This window comes from Leptopilina boulardi, unplaced genomic scaffold (assembly GCF_019393585.1).
Source record: "Leptopilina boulardi isolate dan_hultmark-lab unplaced genomic scaffold, ZJU_Lbou_2.1 LbouV2_229, whole genome shotgun sequence".
In the NCBI taxonomy this organism is placed as follows: domain Eukaryota; kingdom Metazoa; phylum Arthropoda; class Insecta; order Hymenoptera; family Figitidae; genus Leptopilina; species Leptopilina boulardi.
This window is the reverse complement of record NW_026137784.1, coordinates 419,482-440,037: the sequence shown is the minus strand read 5'-3', so window position 1 is coordinate 440,037 and position 20,556 is coordinate 419,482. Positions and strand designations below refer to the sequence as shown.

Below are 20,556 nucleotides of genomic sequence, written 5' to 3'. Positions count from 1 at the left end.
CAAACGTGCAAGGAGAGGTTAATTCCGAGTTGAATTAATTACAGTTCCTAAGCGTCTGCTGTGTAGCAAAGGGAAGAGGAGAAGAGTAAGGTTTTGAGGGAAAGGATAGTAAATATAGAACTAAAATTCAAGAGCAAGAGAGAAAACAAAGTGCATATATATATACGAAAAGAGAGAATGAGAGAGAGAGAGAGAGACTCGTAATGGAAATGCTGGATTGCGTTACTGACAATCTAAAGTTTAATGATCCAAGTTTATTATACTAGCAAAAATTAATCTTACTTCGTTACGTATATTTCTGCCTTTACGCGCGCGCCTTCCAGTATATATATATATATATATACACCTTTTCAAAGGGAAAACTTGGAAATTATAAAGACACAAGTCACAAGAACTTTTCCCTTCAATTAAGCTATTTATGTCAATTACTTGCGGTCGACTTTATAAAATATGCCGTAAATAAACAGCATTTTGATATAAGCCATCCAATTGCAAAAACTAACTAAAATTATTTAAATTAATTCTATCAGGAAAAAACATTGTTTTTTTTTCAAATAACTAAAAAAGAAAAAGTAATTTTTACTATTTTCGAAGTAAAACGGGAACTGTCCGCAGAATTCTGCGCATCTCTCTCTTTTATTCAAAAAAATAGTCAAATTTACTCTGGAAACAATAAAATTTACTACGGAAATAGTAAATTTTACTATATTTTTGGAGTAAAAGTTGCTAGAGATGCGCATAAACTTCGGACAGTTCCCGTCTTACTCTGAAAGTAGTAAAAATTACTTTCACAGAAAATTAAATCCAATTTCGCTTATTTTAATCCATTTTGGTATTAAAATAAGCAAATTTGGATTAAAATAATAAGCGTTTCAACTTATTTTAATACCTTATAATTTTCTGTGTTTTTTTCCGTGTATTATCAAATAAATATTTATTTGCATCAAATAAAATTGAGTCAATTAAATGGTATTTGTTTCTAATAGAATTTATTGGTTTATTTACTCTCTAAATCTGAATTAGTAAAAATGTTTACTAATTTAAATTAGTGACTCACTTTAGAATTTAGAATTTAGGCTTTAGAATTAGTTAAATTTTACTAATTGTTAGTAAAAGTTACTAATAATTAGTAAAATTTTACTAACTCAGAAGCAAGAAGTGAGTCACTAATTCAAATTAGTAAACATCTTTACTAATTCAGATTTAGAGAGTAATTCAGATAAAAATTATTTATTTATTTGATAATAGTCAATTATTTGAATCAAATAAATTTTTTTTTTTTTTTTTTTAAAAAAACGTGAGAAAATCGACATTGAAAGAAACAATTTAATTTGTGTGAAAATTATTTACTAAAGCAGTGTTATACTATATATATATATATATATAGTGGGTTAGAGTTTAAGTGTTGAGCATCCACTTATGTCAACGAGGTGCTTTATATCGAAAGGGGCAAATTACTTAAAGGTTAAATGAAAGGGTAAGCAAGGCTAGATTAGATTGTCCCCGATAATAGCGTAGGCATCAACGAAATGAGGAGGAGTCCTGATAAAAACACAAGAAAAAGCCCCAATTCTATAAATAAATCAACGAATCTTTCACAATCGAAATTGGATTTTTTTTTTTATTCCTCTGACCCCCTTTTTATTCTCAATTTTATACTTTTTACAATTTTTTTTTTTTATATTTTTAAAATCAAGTTTTTTTTTCTCTATATGGCGTGAATTCAAACTTTATTTTATATAAAAAAAAATCTTATTGTTTTGATCTTGAAAAAATTTTAATATAAAATTTAACAAAAATATGAAAAAAAAAAATTTTTTTGTGAGAATAAACAGAAACTGTACATATATATATATTTTATGGAAAATCAATATTATAACAACAATATGCGTTTTGTATATATAGATTTTCGTATAAAAATGATCGTAAAATTTATACTATCAAACTGGAATTTGTGATGAATTTAACTATTTCACGTCATCATATACATATATATATAGCTGGCCACATAGTTCCTTTATGAAATCACTATAATATTGATATATACACGAAAATTGAAAATTCTCAAAATAACTAAACTGTAAAATAATAATAATAATTCGTTTAGATTTTGCTAAATTTTTATACTGAAAAAAAATTTATTTAATTCAATTAATTACTTGACAAATTATCAAAATAAATTATTTACTTGAACCAAATAATTTTTATTTCAATTAAATAAGAAATATTTAATCGAAAATTTAATTACACATTCAAGTATTTAAAAAACAATTATTAATTATTAATTAATTTTAAAAAAATAATTATCAAATTTTAGTATATTTAATTTTTTTGTATTTTAGGAGAAATTCGAAACTCCGAAAAATTAATAACATTTTTATAAATTAAATTAATTTTCCTTTTACATAATTTTAATTTAATTTTTTGATTAAAAAAAAAAAAAAAAAAAAAAACACATCTATAACAATGAATGTGAATGCGCGTTTTTCTCTTGTGGAATTGTTTCGCATTTTTCTACTTAAAATTTAAATGGAATTTAAACTCGTAAAACAGCTGTATATTGGCTGCTGCGTTCGGCTCGTTACGATTTTAAGTTTCGTTTTAAAGTTTTAATGGAAAACCTGTTACTAATCTGAAAGCTTTTTATTAAAGGATGTTGAAATTGAACTTTTCCTCTCCTTTGACAAACCACTATATATATCGGAAATTTTTTTTTCTCTGCATATTATATATATATATATATAAAAAAAGAAAAAAACAAAATTTTTTATTTGGATCTATTATCAAATAAATATTTCATTGAATCAAATATTTGTTAGACATAATCAAAAAAAATTGTATCAATACAAAACAAAATATTTGATTCAAACAAAATTTTTCTCAGCGTAAAAAATAATATTTAATAATAGTGATTAATTTGAATGAAATAAATTTTTTTCCAGTGTTTATGCAATTAAATATTGTATAAAATAAAAAAAATAAATTAAATTAAAAATTATTTTAATGAAAATAATTAAAAATAAAAAATTTTCGATAATTAAAAAGATTTTTTTTTTTTTTTTTTTTTATTTACCAGACAGTGAAAAATGTAAATAGAAAAAAATCTTTGTAGGTAAATTCTCGAAATTGTGTATCTAGAATATTGCCAACTATACATTCATGTATTTTCTATTGTTAAGAATTTTGTGCATTTCGTAGCATTTACATTTTCATCTATCCTCGTCCCTCTTTTCTCTATATTCTAGTTCTTTCATTTCCCGGTTCGTTCAACAGAAAAATAGTTATTTCGCTATAGTGAAAGTCAAAAGAGAGTTCAATGCGTTATCCCATCTTTATATTGTGTATCTTTCACAAAATTTCAAGCTTCACTTCGATAAAAGTAAAAAAAAAAAAAAAAGAAAAAAAACGCATATTGTGATTAAAAATAAAGATTTCCCTTCATTTCTGTCCGCACTCATATTATATTATTTAAATAAAAATAAAAAATATCCATTATTTTTATTTTTTTAAATAATAATACAATAAATGATTGTCATTATAATTGAAAATTTACTTTTGAAGAAAAAAAAATTAATTTTGATAATAATTATTTATAAAAAATATTCACCATCAATTTTATTGATAATATAGATTAAATAACCTATCAGAAGTTGAATTATGCAAAATTTACTTTAATATCAATATACAAGTTCGTATATTGCAATATACACTACCGATTTTACATTATCCGCGATATTTCAGTAACGACGTCATAATAATGTCTCTTTCAGGCAACCAAATGTTTTACACTTCACCGATAATATTCCACACTCAGGAAATTAAAATTGCTTTTTCATTATAGTTTTTATACTCAAAATATTATATTTACCACGTAACTTTGTCATAAGTTTCAATTCTTTTATAAAATATAATAATAAACTCAATTATAAAAAAAAAAATTGTCTATTTTAATTTTTTATACCCTACACCAAATTGTTATCAGAAAAAAAAATTATTATCCAATCTTCTCGTTTAAAAAATAAATTATTTTTTTTAATATTTTGGGGTTATGTATATGATTAAGTGTAATTAATTGGATTAAAATTAATCTCAATTTTATAATATAATGCATATATATCAAATATTCATATTAAAGAAATCAATATATTAATAATAATTATTTTCGACTCACCAATATTTCAAGAAGTGGAATTATTCTTGTCCCTCAACGATCTAATTTGGCGAAAATCCATATCAAGATGTATTATATCCCATAGCCGTTTCATAATTTTCCATTTGGCTTTTGTATTAACATAACCTAGAAACAATCAATCATTACATATATTATTTCAATAATTATTTCGAATAATATTACTAATTACAATTATTACAACAAAACTTACCAATTTCCAAGGTCATTAGTGTTGATATTTTGTAACAACATTCGACAAAGGTCAATGACCACAAATTACACTGATTTTCTCTACCCAATGCAAATATACGCGTCAAAAACATGTTCACTATTTAATTAATCGAGTAAAGTGCAAATAAATTATGTAATTTTTGCAAAAAAAACTTTACAATTAATGACGAAAAATAAGAAACAATTGTGATAAAAGGGGGAAGAAAGATCGCGCCAAAAATCTTCACTAATTTATTTTACTTTTTTTTACTTATTTCACAATTTTTATGACTCGATTTATATATCACTTTGTTAATAATACATTTACTCGTAGAAATAAAGTGAAAATAGTATTAAACAAAAGAATAAAACACGTTAAAAATGAAAATTATTACCAGGAAGAGCACGTATTCGTGCCGAAAACCTTGGGAAAGTGGGCGGAAACGGCCGTTCGGCAATGGCGTCTCTACACTAGTCAAACTAATTCCTAAATTATTTTCTTTTGTTGAAAATATTTATTTACATTACTTTTATCATTAATATTTATTCTAAAATCAATAGAAATTGATTATTTTATCAAAATACTTATTAATTTTAGACACAGAAATGATGAAATGAGAAAAAAAATTTAAACCGGATATGAAAGCATAACTATTACCAATGGCGGGAAATTCAATTTGAATTTTTAGAAAACCAATTTTTTTTTACTTTTAAATAATTAGATACACATTTAGGTACTAATGTAAATTAATAAGTAATTATAATTATGTAGTATTAAATAAATAATTAATTAATTAATTAATGAGGTATTTAATTTAATAAATGTTAATAAAATGATGAAATTAATAAATATTAAAATAAAGAAGTAATCGAATTAAGAAAAAATTAATAAGTATTAATAAATAATATATAATATTATAATTTATATATTTTTTAAAATAATAATTATCTATTTTATTGTATTATTATATTATAATATGTTTAATATAATAATATGAATACAATAATTATATTATATAAATAATTATTATATTATAAATAAAAAAATAAAAAATAAATTAATAACGTAATTAAATTTTAAATTAATTTTTAAACGAAATTAAAATATTATTAAATCTTTCATATTATTATTTTAAATGAAAATTAAGAAATTAAGTTTATTTTGCAATTAAATTATTTTTTTTCCACTAAAAAGACAATAATAAAATTTGAAATAACAAATTGAGATAATGTAACAAAATAAATTAGTTGAAACTTTAAGAAATTTTATTATTATTTTTTTTATCTCATATTATTTTAATTATTATTTTTAATATGATATAAAATTAATCAGTATTATAAATTATTACAAATAATTAATTTCGGTACAATTTTTTTTTATTTTTGTAAATATGGAGTTAATATCAGAAAAAGGTGGGGGAAATAAAAAATTTCAATGAAACAAATGTCTATAAATATAATCCTTCAGGTGAACCTTCTTTTTTCCGATATAGGACACTCTCTTTTGATTTCTTGAAATCATCGCTTGTCACTTTCATTCGACGTTCACGTAACGCCATAAGACCAGCTTCAGTACAAATTGCCTGCAAATAAAAAAAAAATCAATCAATTTTTAAAAAATTTTCCATTTAAAATCAATTTTAATTCGAATAGAAAATAACTTGAATTTAAATAATTACCTTAATATCAGCTCCTGATAAATCATCCTTTGCCATAATAAGTTCAGCAAGATTAACATCAGGCGCTAGTGTCATTCTACTTGTATGTATACTAAAGATTCTTCTCTTTGTTTTTTCATCAGGCAATGGAAATTCAATTTTTCTGTCAATTCTACCGGGTCTAATTAAAGCAGGATCGAGTGTTTCAATTCTATTTGTCGCCATGACAACCTTCACATCTCCTCGGCTATCAAAGCCTGAAAAAAATGGAAATTTTTTTTAAATAATACAATAATTTATAGACAATTAAAAATAAAAGAAAAAAATTCATACCGTCTAATTGATTAAGAAGTTCCAACATAGTTCGTTGAATTTCACGTTCACCACCACTGTTACTATCATAACGTTTCGTTCCAACTGCATCGATTTCATCAATAAAAACAATTGAAGGTGCATGTTCTTCAGCAACTCTAAATAATTCTCTAACAAGTTTTGGACCATCGCCGAGATATTTTTGAATAAGCTCCGATCCAACAACTCGCAAAAATGTTGCCGACGTTTGATTTGCAACGGCTTTTGCTAATAGAGTTTTTCCCGTTCCTGGCGGTCCATAAAGAATAACTCCTTTCGGTGGTTTTATTCCCATTTCTTCATAATACTCGGGATGAGTTAATGGAAGTTCAACTGATTCTTTAATTTCTTGAATCTGAGTATCAAGACCTAAAAAAGAAACAAAATTTTGTTAAATTAAAAAAAGAAAAAACAAAATTACATTAAAATATTAGAAAATTAACCTCCGATATCGGCATAAGTTTCCTGTGGTGCTTTCTCAAGTTTCATAACAGTCACCATTGGATCTGTATCATCGCCTAAAACTCCAACAACAGCGTGAACTTTATGATTCAAAAGAACTGAACATCCTGGCTCCAATTGATCTTTATCGACAAATGAAAGAATCGAAACATAATGTTCCGAACCAACGGATGTAGAAACAATTGCATGATTATCGTCAATAATTTCTTCCAATGTACCAACGGACATTGGCGTTCCTCGAAGATCATCGACCTTTGATCTTTCCTCTTCATTTTTCTCTTCCTGTGGTTTCAATCGCTCTTGATTTCTAATAAATTCCTCCTCCATGAGAAGATAATCCTTAATACGTTCAAGTTTTAATAGCTTCAATCTACAACGTGTATGAGGAGTGACTTGAGGTAATTTAAGAGCAGCATCCGGTCCCTTGGTGCGTCGCTTCTTTTTTCCAACTCGCGTTGGAATTGGAGGCTCATATTTCTTCTTTTTATCCTTATCGTCTTTTTTATCGCCACCAGTTCCTCCAGATCCCGAATGATTTTGTCCCTAAACAAGAAAATTTTTATTAAAAAAAAAAAAATTAATCAATAATTATAAAATTTCCTCAACTAGAAAATATAGAACGAAACTATTAAAAAAATTATAATCTTAATTATTAATATTTCTAATTGATAATAATAATCAATAATAATCTTAGTAGAAATTTAAATAACCTTTTTTTGACAGTGACAAGCAAAATTTTCCTCTCACAACAAATATTATTCTTTAGCATTAAAAAATAAATTTTCACATACATTTTAAAGATTTTTTTTTTTCTAAAAAACATAAAAATTAAACATTCTTTTATTATAAAACAAAAAAAAATATTGACACGAAATTTGAGGTTAGTTCATTGTTAAGTAAATATACAAAAAAAATATAGAAACAAAGTCAAATTTATCAAGTGAAAAATTAAATTACAAAAAGCAAAAATGATTTATTAATTAAAAAAATAAATATTTTATACATTATATTTAAAATAACTTACCATTTTTATGGAGACAATTTTCTGACAATCACGAGAAATCACAAAGTCATTCCAAGTGTGTCGCCATTTTGTAAAATCGAATCACTGTCGAAATGGGGGTCGAACTCTCGATTTAAAAAAAAAACGCGGTAAAAATTCAAAATTTTCTAATTAAAAAAAAAAACTAAGAAAGGATTTTTAAAACTTTTAACGAATTTACAATCAGAAAATTAAATAAAATTATTACATTTTTATAATAATCAATTTTTTTTTTGAGTTTTATATAATAAATAAAATTCAAATATTTATAATAGTTGGATAAGATTCATTCATTTATACACAATAAAAAATAACACGTTTACATGGTTTGCATATTGTACTAAAAACTTCAGTCTACATATTAAATTATTTACATTTCTTAATTAATTGTATTTTGTAAATCCTAAAATTTTTATTTATACAATATAAACTTAATAAATTATAAAGAGAATTTATTAATAATATTACTATTATTAATAAGATATTTTATATATTATGTTCATAATTTTTGTTAATTAAACTGTGTTTTTATTATTTTCCAATTGAAATCAAATAGTTTTTTGCGTGTTTATTATTATTAAATTTCTTTTTTTTTCTATAAATGTTTAAAAAAGATCAAAAGTTGTCTTTTTAAAACGTATTTATCAAAAAAATTTCCAAATAAAATAATTTTAATTTAGAAAGATTTTTTTTTTATATATAAAATATCACTTTTTGTCCAAATATACAAAATTTGAGCCACTGGAAATTTCATTATTTTTATCTTACATCTAAAAACCTGACCTTTAAAAACTAAGTTTTCGAATTTTCTTTTTCTCTTCTTAATAAATTTTATTTGCTTAGAGCAAATTTTTTTTTTATGTATCTGAAAACTATAATAATTTAACAATATTGCTCTCTCTCGGAATTTCCCTGAGACTAAGAAAATTATTAACTTTCGTCGAATATAATAAGAATCTTTTTTTTTTTTTGTACAAAAAATTCTCCCATACTAAGTGTAGTAAATACAAATTAATAACTTAATTACGTAAACTCTAGACAGGCAAGTTATTCACTAAGAAATATAATTTTTTGTTTGTTTCACAACTCTAAATTTTCACGCTTCTGGCATTGAAAATTTTCTTCATCAATAATAGAAAAGAAATACAATCACTTTTCTTAATCGACGAAAAATTGCGGTTTTTGATGCACGACGTCATTTCTTTTTTTTTTTTTTTTATTATTATTTTCCTCTTAAAGATCAGAATCGTCTGGAATTATTTCTTCGGAACAGTTTCTATTTGGGGGACAAAGAGAAAATAAGATAAATCGAACCAAAAAGAGTATTTGCATTAAAATTAGCCACAGCAAAGCTCGTCAAGAGGCAAAAAAAAAAAAAAAAAAAAATTAAAAACACAACAAAATTTTGAGAAAAAGAAAACAAAAACGATTTTTTTGAAAAAACAAAAATTAATTTTGTTAGCGAGAAAAAATGAAATTAATAAGAAGAAGCAAAGTTTAATTAGGGAAAAAAAAAACATAAAATAGTTTCAATTTCATATATATTTTAGAAATATTGAAACAATCAATTTTCCAAAAGCCACAATTATATAAAAGAAAAATAAATCTTGTAGGCCTCTTAAAGGAATAAAAATTCCAAACCATTTAATTTAAATATACATTCAAATTAAATTTTAAAAAAGTTAAATTAAAAAGATTGAAATTAATATTCAATATTCAAATTGATTTCCGATGGTATTTTCACATTTAATTCGATGTGTCGAAATATTTTTTTTCTCTTTTTCTTAAATAAATTTTTCCAAATTCGACAATATATTGTATAGAAAACTATAATACAATTTTTTTTTTTTAACGTACGTTCATGTACTATATAAGGCTAATTCTTTCTCAGAGATTATACACATAACAGTCGAGCGTCGCCAGCGAACATAAGTTACATAGACAACCCAAAAGTCGCCGTCAGTCACAATGTTAAATTACTACAAAAATGGTAGTAAAGCAGAAAACGAAAAGCAATACTTTTTTTTTTTACTATGATTAATTATGCTCATGATAATAGCTATATAAATATGATGAATGTTTAAAAATAAATAATGATTATTTATAATATGAATTTTGATAATTTAAGGGAGAAAAAATGCTATTGATAAAAAAAAAATATATATCAAGAAACTTTTTCTTTGTTAACAAAAAGCGATTCAAAATTGAAAAAAGAATTTTTTCTTTCTTTTTTATTCGAAAGCATCAACACGATTTTAAATCGATGAAAGAAAAAATAAAGGAAACTTCAAAATTATGGGAATGTATGCCAATTGTTTTCTGGAACGGAAATTATGAACAAGGGAGTGCAAAAAGAAGCACTACAAAACGACTCTCTCTAAAAATATAATACTCATTCATGAAAAATCACATATATAGATTTACATATTTTTTTTCTCTTTAGTCGATGCTCCTAATTCAAAAATAAAAAAAAAAAAAAAATCAGTATTCTCTCGTATACGTAATTTTTTTCTTTTTTAAAGAATTTGAAACGTTCAAAACAAAAAAAAAACTTAATCTTATTTATTCCACTTTCGTCAAGATTCATTTTTTACCAGTTTTTTTTTTTTTTTTTTTTGGTAAACAATTTTTCTTAAAATTCCACGAGGAAAGATTATTTTCCCTCAATATTTAATTTTACCTATGAAAAAAAATGAAACAAAAAGAATTTTTTTAATAAATAAATTAACTTCGAGCGATGAAGTTTTCATTTTTTTTTTTTTTTTTTTTTTTCTAAAGACTAGTTGAGATTCATCAGGTAAATTGAAATTGAATCTTGCGAATGTGGAAACAATTTTTTTTTTTTTTTTTTTTTTTTGGCGTTCAAGTAGAGGGAAAGTGAAAATGATAGCAGGCAGGGGGAAAAGCGAGGGGAAAAATGGAAATGCTTGAGCAAAAAATGGAAGCAAAAGGTGTGAAGGAGCGTAGTTTCTGAAAATACATTATTACAACCTTCGAAGTGAAGCCATACTGAGTGTGCTGCACTTTGCCTTTCGTGTCGGTTGTACCGACATTGGTGCTACTAAAACTTCATCTCTACTTTGCGAACCTGGAGCGCCATTGCCAAGTTCCTGAAAAAAGAGTTTTTTCAATTTATTTACATATTATCAAAAATTATTTACAAAAATAAATCTTAAAATTTCAATAAATTATTTTAATGAAAAATGTCTTGAAAATATAAAAACTAAAATTTCGAAAATACTCACGTAATGTAGATAAAAGTCCTAGAAGCTTGCACAATTTTTTAAATTAATTTTATTATATATTAATTATTATTCTTTACTTATTACTAATAATTATTTTGTTACTTTTTTTTGTTAGAAAAAACAAGACACTGTAATCACAGATTAAAGTAGTATACTCTTTCATTTTAGTTAAAAGTAAAAAATTTTTAGAATTATTTATATTATTCGTAAAAATTTGAACTAACGTTAATATTATTGCAACTCGCCAGTCTCATTTGAGCAAGTTGCTGACTTGCAGGTGTAAGGCTGTGTGTTGACCCAAACGGCGACATCATTGTTGACATTGCCCTCTTCAATTTACTTGGGGTTTTGTTAAAACTAAAAGCTCGACCAACTTTCATTCTTGTACGCGATGCAAACCTGAACAAAAACAATGATTTATTTATAATATTAATAAATATAATTTGATGAACAAAAATGCGACAACAAAACTTTTCTTCCTTTTTTTTTCTCATATTTCAATAGAATAAAATAAAATAAAATTGAAATTTTACCCAGAGATCAGAATATTTAAATATGTAAATATTAACATTTTTTTTTTAATTTCGTTTATAATTAATAAATTAATACAGGAAAGAAAGTTATTCACAAACAAATAAGGGATTTTGCAAAACAAATTCCATAAAAAAAAAACACACACACAAAAATTAATTCTAGTTCAAGTTTTTTAACAAATTTTTCTTATATGCAAAATTTTAATTATTTAAAAATAATTAATTAATTCTTTTACAATTATTAAAGAAAAAATTAAAATCTTGAACTAGATTTGTGAAATAAGATGAAATTATTTTGAAGAGAAAAAATAAATTTTTTTGAAAAGCTAAGGAAGGGAAAATGAAGCTTATTAATCAAAAAAAAGAAAATTAGCCTGGTGCCAAAAAAAACTGACGGCAGTGGGACATTAAATGTGGTTTCACACATGCTATTGAGTAGGAACACATACGGGTCCATATACTCCAGGTAAAAATTATGAAATAGACTCCTGTAACCAAATGGTTTGTCGACGCATTATTCTTCTAAATACATGCAAGAATTTAAAATAAACTACATTAAAAAATTGATTGTTCTAAAATATTTTTACATGGAAATATTTAAAAAAAAAAACGTTAATAATCTGAAAAATTATAATTATTTTGAAATTTAAAAAACTACTTTCAAATTTATTTTAAAAAAAATGTTTTCTTAACCTAATAAAGAATATAATTGAAAATAAATAAATGAATGAAAAAAAGTAAAAATTATTAGACAAAATTAATGAAGTTAACTTACTTAAATGCTTTACTTAATGTTCCTAATGCAACGTCACTAGTATCGATTTCCAACTGATGCGAATCAAGACTAATTAGAAATGTATCCTGTAAATGAAAAAAAAAATACAATTATTAATAATAAAATTTCTATTTTCGATTAAATAAAAAAAAAAAAAGTAAGTAAATTAAAAATAAATTAATCATACCGCATCAGGTTTACAAACTGTGTTCGCCATTTGTCGACACAAAGTTCGTAAATAATTTGTTTTATTCACTTCTTCGTCTGTAATTGTGAAGGAAAATAATTTCTCTTTTAATTCTTGATTACTTCGAACCATCAAGGCAAATACTTTATGGCACTCTGTATAAAAAATAAAATAAAAATATCTCATCAAAAACAAAATAATAACTCGAAAGTAAAAAAATAAATAAATAATTTTCGCAAAATTATTAATAAATATTCAAAAATTATTTACCATCAGTTTCTCGAATGTCGACAACTTTTTTTATCGTACTAAGAGAAAGCATTCTAATGTGTTTGTAAGGTTTTCCTTGACTTAATTTTGCAGAATGTAAGCCATTAACAGTGTTTGGACTTTTTAATGAATTAAAAGCTTTCGATCTTTTTTTACAAATCTCCAATGTATCGGTGAATAAGAAAAGAACTAAATGATCACCACGACCACTTAAACCCTCGCTTAATTCCATTACTTCACATTTACCAATAAATGATCTATGCGATGATACTAAATGAGGTGGACAATTGTCAATTTCATTGAATATATCAAACATAACTAATTGTCCTTCCGTTTTTCGTTTATCTTCATTTATATAAGTCATCACTTCCTTAATACTGCTAATCGCATGTTCCAAGGCACCGTGATCTGGATTATTTTTATTTGTGTGCTTAAGAATATCTAAACAAAGAAAATAATCAAAAAATTACATTATTATGTTTATTTTATTATTAAATAAATTTACTTACCATTTAATAATAAACTAATACTAGGTAATCTCTGCACTGGTTTAATCAACAATTCTTTTAAACTTTGTCTTCCACATTCAGGTTTGGTTTGACAAACTTTAAGAAAGGCATGAAATCTCGGTTTATTTTGATCGCACTGGTCCAACATTTCTTTTGTATTCTCAAAGAAATTCACATATGGAGGATAGGCAGTTAATAATTCACGGGCACATTTCAAAAATATATTTCCTATACTAACTTCCTCCGTCCAATTTGCTGCAATTTCACGCAACATTTCTAAAATTTTCTTATGCACATCATAAATTGGTGGAAAATTGTCGAATATTATTTTCACCTCTGTACTATTTAATAATTCACCACTTGTATCTATTAAAACTTCCAATGGTGATTTAAATAACTGAAAATAATGAAAAATTTCAATAAATAAATAAATTAATAATTAAATTTTCAAATATAAATATAATTCTCACATTCATAATTGTATTGAGAATTCCAACATAATTCGATTCGGTTTGAACGAGTTCCAAAAAAACTTGATATCGAGGTGAAAGATTTTTTCTCCCTGATTCGGAATTTGCGGCTTCAACTTCTGGAATATCTGTAAATTAAAAATAAAAGAAAAATAAAGAAAATAGAATAATAAAAATATGAAAATTATTATTTTTTTCAATTCATTTACCATCTAATAATTGTTTTTCAGGACTTGTAGTGCAATCAAGAAAACTCCCACTGACACTTAAATGACCAGCATCACTAATGCTAGATCTCCTTTTATGTACCGCTGGAGAATCCGTACCATTTTGTACGAGACTAGAAATTGTTTCGGCAAGTCTTTTACGTTTTCTTCTCGTCGATGCTGTGCTTGGTGTTGCTGCTTGTTGACTGTCTCTCCTCGCCGAAACAGAGGGCGACATAACAGACTCCAAATACTAAATAAGAAAAAAAAAATATCAATTAATATATTACAGAATTGGAAATCTAAAATGTTAATTTATCGAATAATTGTGTCTTACATCCTCAAAAAGATATTCTCTTTCATCAGCTGCACCTTCATTTTGTACAGACGTCCAAAACCATTCGGCTTTAACTATATGAGCTCTAACTGATGCCAGATCAGGTAACGCGTTAACGTTCGATTCATCTACAACCTAAAGATAATAAAACAAAATAATTTTAATAACTTGCTTTCTGATTTTTAAAACAATTTTAATAAACAATAAGACATATTTTAATAAATTATCTATCTAAACAATGAGACGTACAAAAATTATTTACAAAACGACTTTAATTTTATTTTCCTTACTAATTCATCAATAATATTTAAACTGAAAAAAATATTCACAAAAACCATAGTTAATATAGATTTTAAATTTGTTTTAACAGCAAAAGAAACATATTTCGACATGCATTAAAAAGTGTACGAAACAAAAAAAAAAACACAAGGAAAATTATCGATTTTGGAATTTAAAAAAAATGACATTAATAGGACACTCATGAATTAATATCAGCAATAACTAATAAATTCGATTCAATATTTTAATTAATTTCGAACTGACAAATACAGGGACAACACTACCTTTTTCTTAAAAAAAAGCTGTAAAGATTAATTATTTTTCAAAAATAGGTGACGAAAAACATGTCAAAAAAAAAATAACACAAAATAATTAAAATCAATTATACAATTTTTAAAAAAAAATAAATCAATTGAATTAAATTTTTAAAAAAAGGTGAAAATTAGAAAAATAGATGATAAAAGGTGAAATAACCAATAACCTTATTCCCGTAAAATAAAAGTTACGAAAAACGATTCTCAAAAAACATGAAAAAGTAAAAAAAAAAAAAAAATACCACAAGAAATGGTTGTATATCCTTCCTGGTACGATCAGCTTTAGTAGAGCGACGTTTAAAGGGAGCCGAAGATGTTTTTTGACTCGCGATCTTTCTATCATCATGATTCAAAGTGACAATTGATTTGGTTCTTGCAATATTGGCAGGAACAGGTAAAGGACTAAGTAGAGGAGTATATTTTTGTTTTGACAATTTTTTATCAAACATTTGTTGTGATAATGAATTAACTGGCATATGTTGTTTAAATGTTGCCGGTATAACAACATTACATATTTTAGTGAATAATGAATTATTTAATTTTATCGAATTCTCATAATTTTTATTTCTCTCCGTTAAAAATTGATTATTATTCTCCTTTAAATAATGATTTTTATTGATTTTTGGTTTAGAATGAAATTTTTTTTTACCAAATTTACGTGATTTTACTTTTTTTGTAATTGTAAATGATGATCTCGATTTTCTCCATTTCATATAACGTTTCGTTGAATTTGAATTTGTAAAATTCGATTCTGAACGATATGTAATGAAATTTCTATCTTTATTATTGATAATTTCATTTTCAATACTCATTTTTTCAAAAAAACTTGTCTCATCAATATCCATTTCAGATGATAAATAATCATATGAATTAGTTGACATTCGTTTCAATGATATTTCACAAAATGAAGATGAAGAAAAACCCGAATCTTTAATATTTTGTGAAATATTTGACAATGAAGTGATATCAAATTTTGATTCAATTTTTGCCCTTAAACATTCAAATATTAAATATGACTTTTCGGAAATATTTAAATGATTTGTTTTAAAATTCATACAAATTGCTGAATCGTTATTATTATTATTATTATTATTATTATTTAATGAAATGGAATCGTGAGAATATATTGAACTATTTGAAAATGAACTTGAGAATAAAATATCACGATTATCAGGATTGAAATCAATGTCAGTTAGTTGTGAATAATTAGTTATATTGGCGGAAGGATCGTTATTGTTATTATTATTATTATTATTATTAAAAAAGGAGAAGGGCTCGGTTTTCGATTTACGAAGAGGAGTCTGAAGAGAATAGCACGAATTCTTAAAGTATGGTAGCGTGTTGTTCGCACTGTCGGTTATGCTGCACTGATTCTTGCCTAAGTCGTTCACCTAATGTGAGAAACTAAGAATGTTACTCAAAAAAGAAAAGAAAAAAAAAAAAAAAGAGTGTCACAGGCAAAAAAAAAAGCAGTGAGTTTAGAAAAATTCCACAAACTATTGTGAATTTAAAAAAGAAAAACTTACCACATGAGTGCAGTTTGGATCGTCAATTTCTGTGGGTTCTCCTCCTTGTTGTTGGAGAACTTCACACATGTGCTTCTTCTCTTCCTCAGGAAAACCAAAAAAGCATACTTTCGCCCCATAAAATGGTTTTAATTTACATGCTGAAATCTAAGAAAAAAAAAATTAAACTCATTAAATTAGTATTTTTGAAAAATTAATATTTTAAAAACAGAAATGAACTTACTAATTCTTCATTGGTACCATAACAGGTAACATCATCTTTCAGATCCCAAAGGGCAGTTACCCAATTCATCGACATAATAGGCACTCGAAATGTAACTGCGTACCTATATTTTTCACCTCCACAACAATTTGCAATAAGATGGGTAACTTTTGCGCCCATTTCTTTTCGAATACTTCCCCCCATATTGTGAATCATATTAATAAGTTTTGTCAACTCATCTTTCTTTCTGAAACCAGTAAATACGACCACTGTTCCATTCATTGCTTGAGTGTACATTGGCCGATTGTTACTTGGTAACGATTCCTTCTTTTCTGCCAACTGTAGGAGAGCTGTTGGTCCCAATATTCTGAAACAATAAATTTCAAATAAATAATAATTCTAAAGATTTTTTAATCTTTGCCAAGATACAATCAAATTTAATTATCAAGACGTTGTTATTATCATTATCGAAAAAAAAATTGATTACGTAATTTTAAATTCCTAAATATTATTAATTTTTCTTTTTTTAATTTGATTCGAAATATTTAATTCCTACCTGTGGGCACTCTTGTGTAACACATCATATTCATAACCTTCGAATTCTTTTAAAATAAAATAAGTGCAATATGCGGTATCTTCAATATATTCTATTCCGGTTTGAGATTTTAACACTGGTACACTGAATTGTTGAGCAGCAGCTCCGAGCGATGGATCTTCACTTGCTGCACCAACCAAACATATTCTCTTCCTACGTGGAATTTTTAAAGCTAAAAATTAAAATATTAAAATTAACGTTCATAAAATTAAAAAAAATAAACAAAAATTACACATAAATTGAAATAAAAAACAGAACAATAATTAAAATGATGATTACACTGAATTGTTTGTTTCCGCGAAAGGAAAACAGAAAAAAAAACATGACAATTAAATAGATACGTGTAAAAATGTACAAATTCTTCTAAAGTATAATGTATGACACGAGTGTAAATTAAAATTCCGGAAAAAAAGAAACATATTTAACAAGGACTTTTGTGTTTATTAGAATAATTCATACGATCTGGAAAACATAAATGAAAATTAATTCAATTATGTGTACAGTTACCGTTATAAATAAAAAAATTAGCTGTAAAATGACATGAGACTCAGGGTTGTAAATTCTTCTTATCTTATTGATAACAAAATATGAAATAATGTTTTATACTTTTCGATATTTACATTAAGGATTTAGAAAAAAATTTCTATATAAATTTTAGATAAGAATTTATCGAGTAAAATTTCTATATAAAATACAACTTTTTAATATAATACTATAGGGAATAAGAATTTTAAATTTAACGAATTTTCGAATATTCAAAAAAAAAACAAAACAAAACCCCGGCAATAAGTAAATAATATTATCTATTATATGCAGGCATTTAAAGAATCTATTATCTGATGAAAGTAAAATAGTAATTATAGATAAAGATACTAAATTTCTGATAGTTTTTATATTCAGAAAATTTAAATCCTTTAAATTATGAAAATAAGCAAAATATTTTGCGCACTTGTATACAAAAGAGGTTATAAACAAATACAATTAATATACTATATATACACTATAATATTATTACATATAGTATATAAATATATAAATAATAGAATATAAAAATACAAGATACAAAATTACTTTATAAACAAAATATTCGCATGTATGTCATTTTATAAACGAATATAGGTTATGTTCGGAATATTATCATTCAATACATGCGAATAAAAGCAAATAATAATCATTTATCAATTGAATTTTGTAAAATTTTGTAAATAAATCAAATTATAATATACATAATAAATACTTTCGCATAATAGACGATATTTTCTTATAAATTTAATATTTCTAAACATGTCTTTATAGGAATAAATGAAAATAAAACTAACCCGGATTAAGCATATTATTTGATTTTCAATTACTTAATAATAAAAGACAAAAATAATATTCAACAATATTTCAAAAAAGTTTTTCTCTAATTATATAGCAGAGATAATTGAACACTTGAATTACACGTGCACTTTGATTAAAAGACTTGTCAAGGTGTTGAGAAAAAAAAAATTGCAACTAGCAGACACTTTAAAAGAGCGTCAGCAAAGATAAGGATCATTTTTTGATAAAATCAATTGTCAACATTGTAATATACAATATATAAAAGGAAATTCTTTGTCAATAGACAAATATCCAAAGTTCATTATAATATATAAAATACAATTTTTCAATTCAATTAAAATTTTTTTCACTGAATCTGTAGATATGAAAATCTAATTAGACAAATTGAAAATGTATACATTATGATCTACAATAAGAAAACAGTTTTACTCTGACGTAATTCAGACTCAGCCGATGTCAAGGCCAAGTTTATGAGGACGCGAAGGTTTTTCTCGAAAAAATTGTTAAAATTTCCTCCAAGAAACTATAGGAAAAAAAAAATAAATAAAGCAATTTATAAAGAATGGAATAATTTAAATACTTTGACAGTAAGATGAAGAATAGATTAGATAAATTGTGAAAAATTAATTAAAAATATTATGAGGGAAAATACCGACAGGTGCTCGCGCCTTTTTAAAATCTCATATAAGAAAAACACATGTACTATAGATCTAAATAAACATAACTATTGATATATTTTTTTTAACTAGCATTTTTTATCCAAAAAAGATGGGGAAAAGAATTTATAATCCTTACGTTCAGTTCTAACCGCCTCTTCACTATTTATATCGCTGATACTGCTATGAACGCTTCTCTCTTCCATTTTGGCCGTTTGTTACAACATCGGGTCCTCTTGCCTTTCTCACTAGCAGCAGCGCGATTTGCACTGTCTTTAATTCCCATAGACATATATGTGTCTACGGATTTTCCATAAGTTTATACATTCGTGATAAAAGGCACAAAACATGAAAACACTCACACATTTAGGTATACCTATTGTATATTTATCAAACACCACTCTTTTTTTTTTGTACCCTCGTCTAATGTCGATTACATTCGTGACTGTCTGATCTGAGCTGCATTTACCACACTCTCTTTCTCTTTCCCACTCAAGTTTTAGTTGTCTGTCTCACTCATGTGAACATACCTTTTTGCGGGACAAGATATAATTTTCTATCTTCGTCTTTCTTTAAGCGTTTAATCAACTTCTTTTTCACTCACACAATAACGTTCGAAAAAGACCGGAATAAGCTCTCCCATTGGTCAAAATACAAATCAAACATCACGTGCTTTATCATTGGTCACGTGACATTGCTTGAAAAAGTGTGGGAAAATTTAAATCCACAATATGTTATTTTTATATAATTTTTAAATAAATTTTCAAGTTCCCTGAATATAACAAAGAAAATGTTATATAAATAACATATATGCTTTCTTTAGTCATTATCGCATATTTTTAGGTTAGAAATCACTAATTATTAATTTATAATTTATAATTTTTAATTCATAAAAGAAATATCTTTTTAAACCAAGAAATTCAAAACAAAATTATTTAGCAGTAAATAGAACTTTATGTTTATTTTCATACAATTCTCAATTACAATATTATTAACGAACATGAATTAAATGATAACTGAATTCAAACCAAAAGGATATAACACTTCCTAATCGATTTCTTTTATATTTACCATAAATAACTAAAATATTAACGTCGACTCATTATAATATTGAATAATAAAAATCTCAGTCGTGTTTTTTTTTTTAAATATTATTTTATCAGAAAAAATCTTATTTCTTCTTAATTTAAAAATACAAACAGTTCTATTGACTCATTTCTAATCTCTTCGTACAT

At 25.0% G+C, this 20,556-nt stretch overlaps 2 protein-coding genes across 4 annotated transcripts; both read right to left on the bottom strand.

Moving 5' to 3' along the window:
• Positions 1 to 5,625: 5,625 nt before the first annotated feature.
• On the bottom strand, positions 5,626 to 8,009 carry LOC127279983 (26S proteasome regulatory subunit 4). The gene is made up of 5 exons (XM_051302651.1): positions 7,877 to 8,009; positions 6,834 to 7,395; positions 6,373 to 6,759; positions 6,061 to 6,296; positions 5,626 to 5,964 (listed from the first exon to the last, which is right to left on the bottom strand). Exons 1-5 carry the CDS (start codon positions 7,877 to 7,879, stop codon positions 5,830 to 5,832), a joined length of 1,323 nt encoding a protein of 440 aa, XP_051158608.1. The 5' UTR covers positions 7,880 to 8,009; the 3' UTR covers positions 5,626 to 5,829.
• Positions 8,010 to 8,174: 165 nt separating this feature from the next.
• LOC127280073 (protein ECT2) lies at positions 8,175 to 19,800 on the bottom strand. Of its 3 annotated transcripts, XM_051302835.1 has the most exons (15): positions 19,461 to 19,798; positions 17,304 to 17,514; positions 16,769 to 17,114; positions 16,546 to 16,692; positions 15,262 to 16,410; positions 14,427 to 14,561; positions 14,093 to 14,342; positions 13,884 to 14,011; positions 13,414 to 13,810; positions 12,905 to 13,345; positions 12,635 to 12,789; positions 12,448 to 12,533; positions 11,364 to 11,538; positions 10,886 to 11,004; positions 8,175 to 9,170 (listed from the first exon to the last, which is right to left on the bottom strand). In XM_051302835.1, exons 1-15 carry the CDS (start codon positions 19,525 to 19,527, stop codon positions 9,128 to 9,130), a joined length of 3,849 nt encoding a protein of 1,282 aa, XP_051158792.1. In that variant the 5' UTR covers positions 19,528 to 19,798; the 3' UTR covers positions 8,175 to 9,127. The 3 variants fall into 3 exon arrangements, with proteins under 3 accessions (XP_051158792.1, XP_051158794.1, XP_051158793.1); XM_051302837.1 differs by lacking the exon at positions 15,262 to 16,410 and having other exon boundaries at positions 19,461 to 19,794; XM_051302836.1 differs by lacking the exons at positions 8,175 to 9,170; positions 10,886 to 11,004; positions 11,364 to 11,538 and adding an exon at positions 11,911 to 12,160 and having other exon boundaries at positions 19,461 to 19,800.
• Positions 19,801 to 20,556: the final 756 nt, after the last annotated feature.

What these genes read in the sequence shown, in the direction of transcription:
- LOC127279983 (XM_051302651.1), bottom strand. An exon ending in ACTTCTTAATCAATTAGACG is followed by an intron (nt 6,297 to 6,372) that starts GTATGAATTTTT and finishes CATTTTTTTCAG; the next exon opens with GCTTTGATAGCCGAGGAGAT. An exon ending in TATCAGGAGCTGATATTAAG is followed by an intron (nt 5,965 to 6,060) that starts GTAATTATTTAA and finishes TTTTATTTGCAG; the next exon opens with GCAATTTGTACTGAAGCTGG.
- LOC127280073 (XM_051302835.1), bottom strand. Translation starts at nt 19,527, where the DNA reads ATGGAAGAGAGAAGCGTTCATAGCAGTATCAGCGATATAAATAGTGAA. An exon ending in TGAAAAACAATTATTAGATG is followed by an intron (nt 14,012 to 14,092) that starts GTAAATGAATTG and finishes TTTAATTTACAG; the next exon opens with ATATTCCAGAAGTTGAAGCC. An exon ending in TTCTCAATACAATTATGAAT is followed by an intron (nt 13,811 to 13,883) that starts GTGAGAATTATA and finishes CATTATTTTCAG; the next exon opens with TTATTTAAATCACCATTGGA.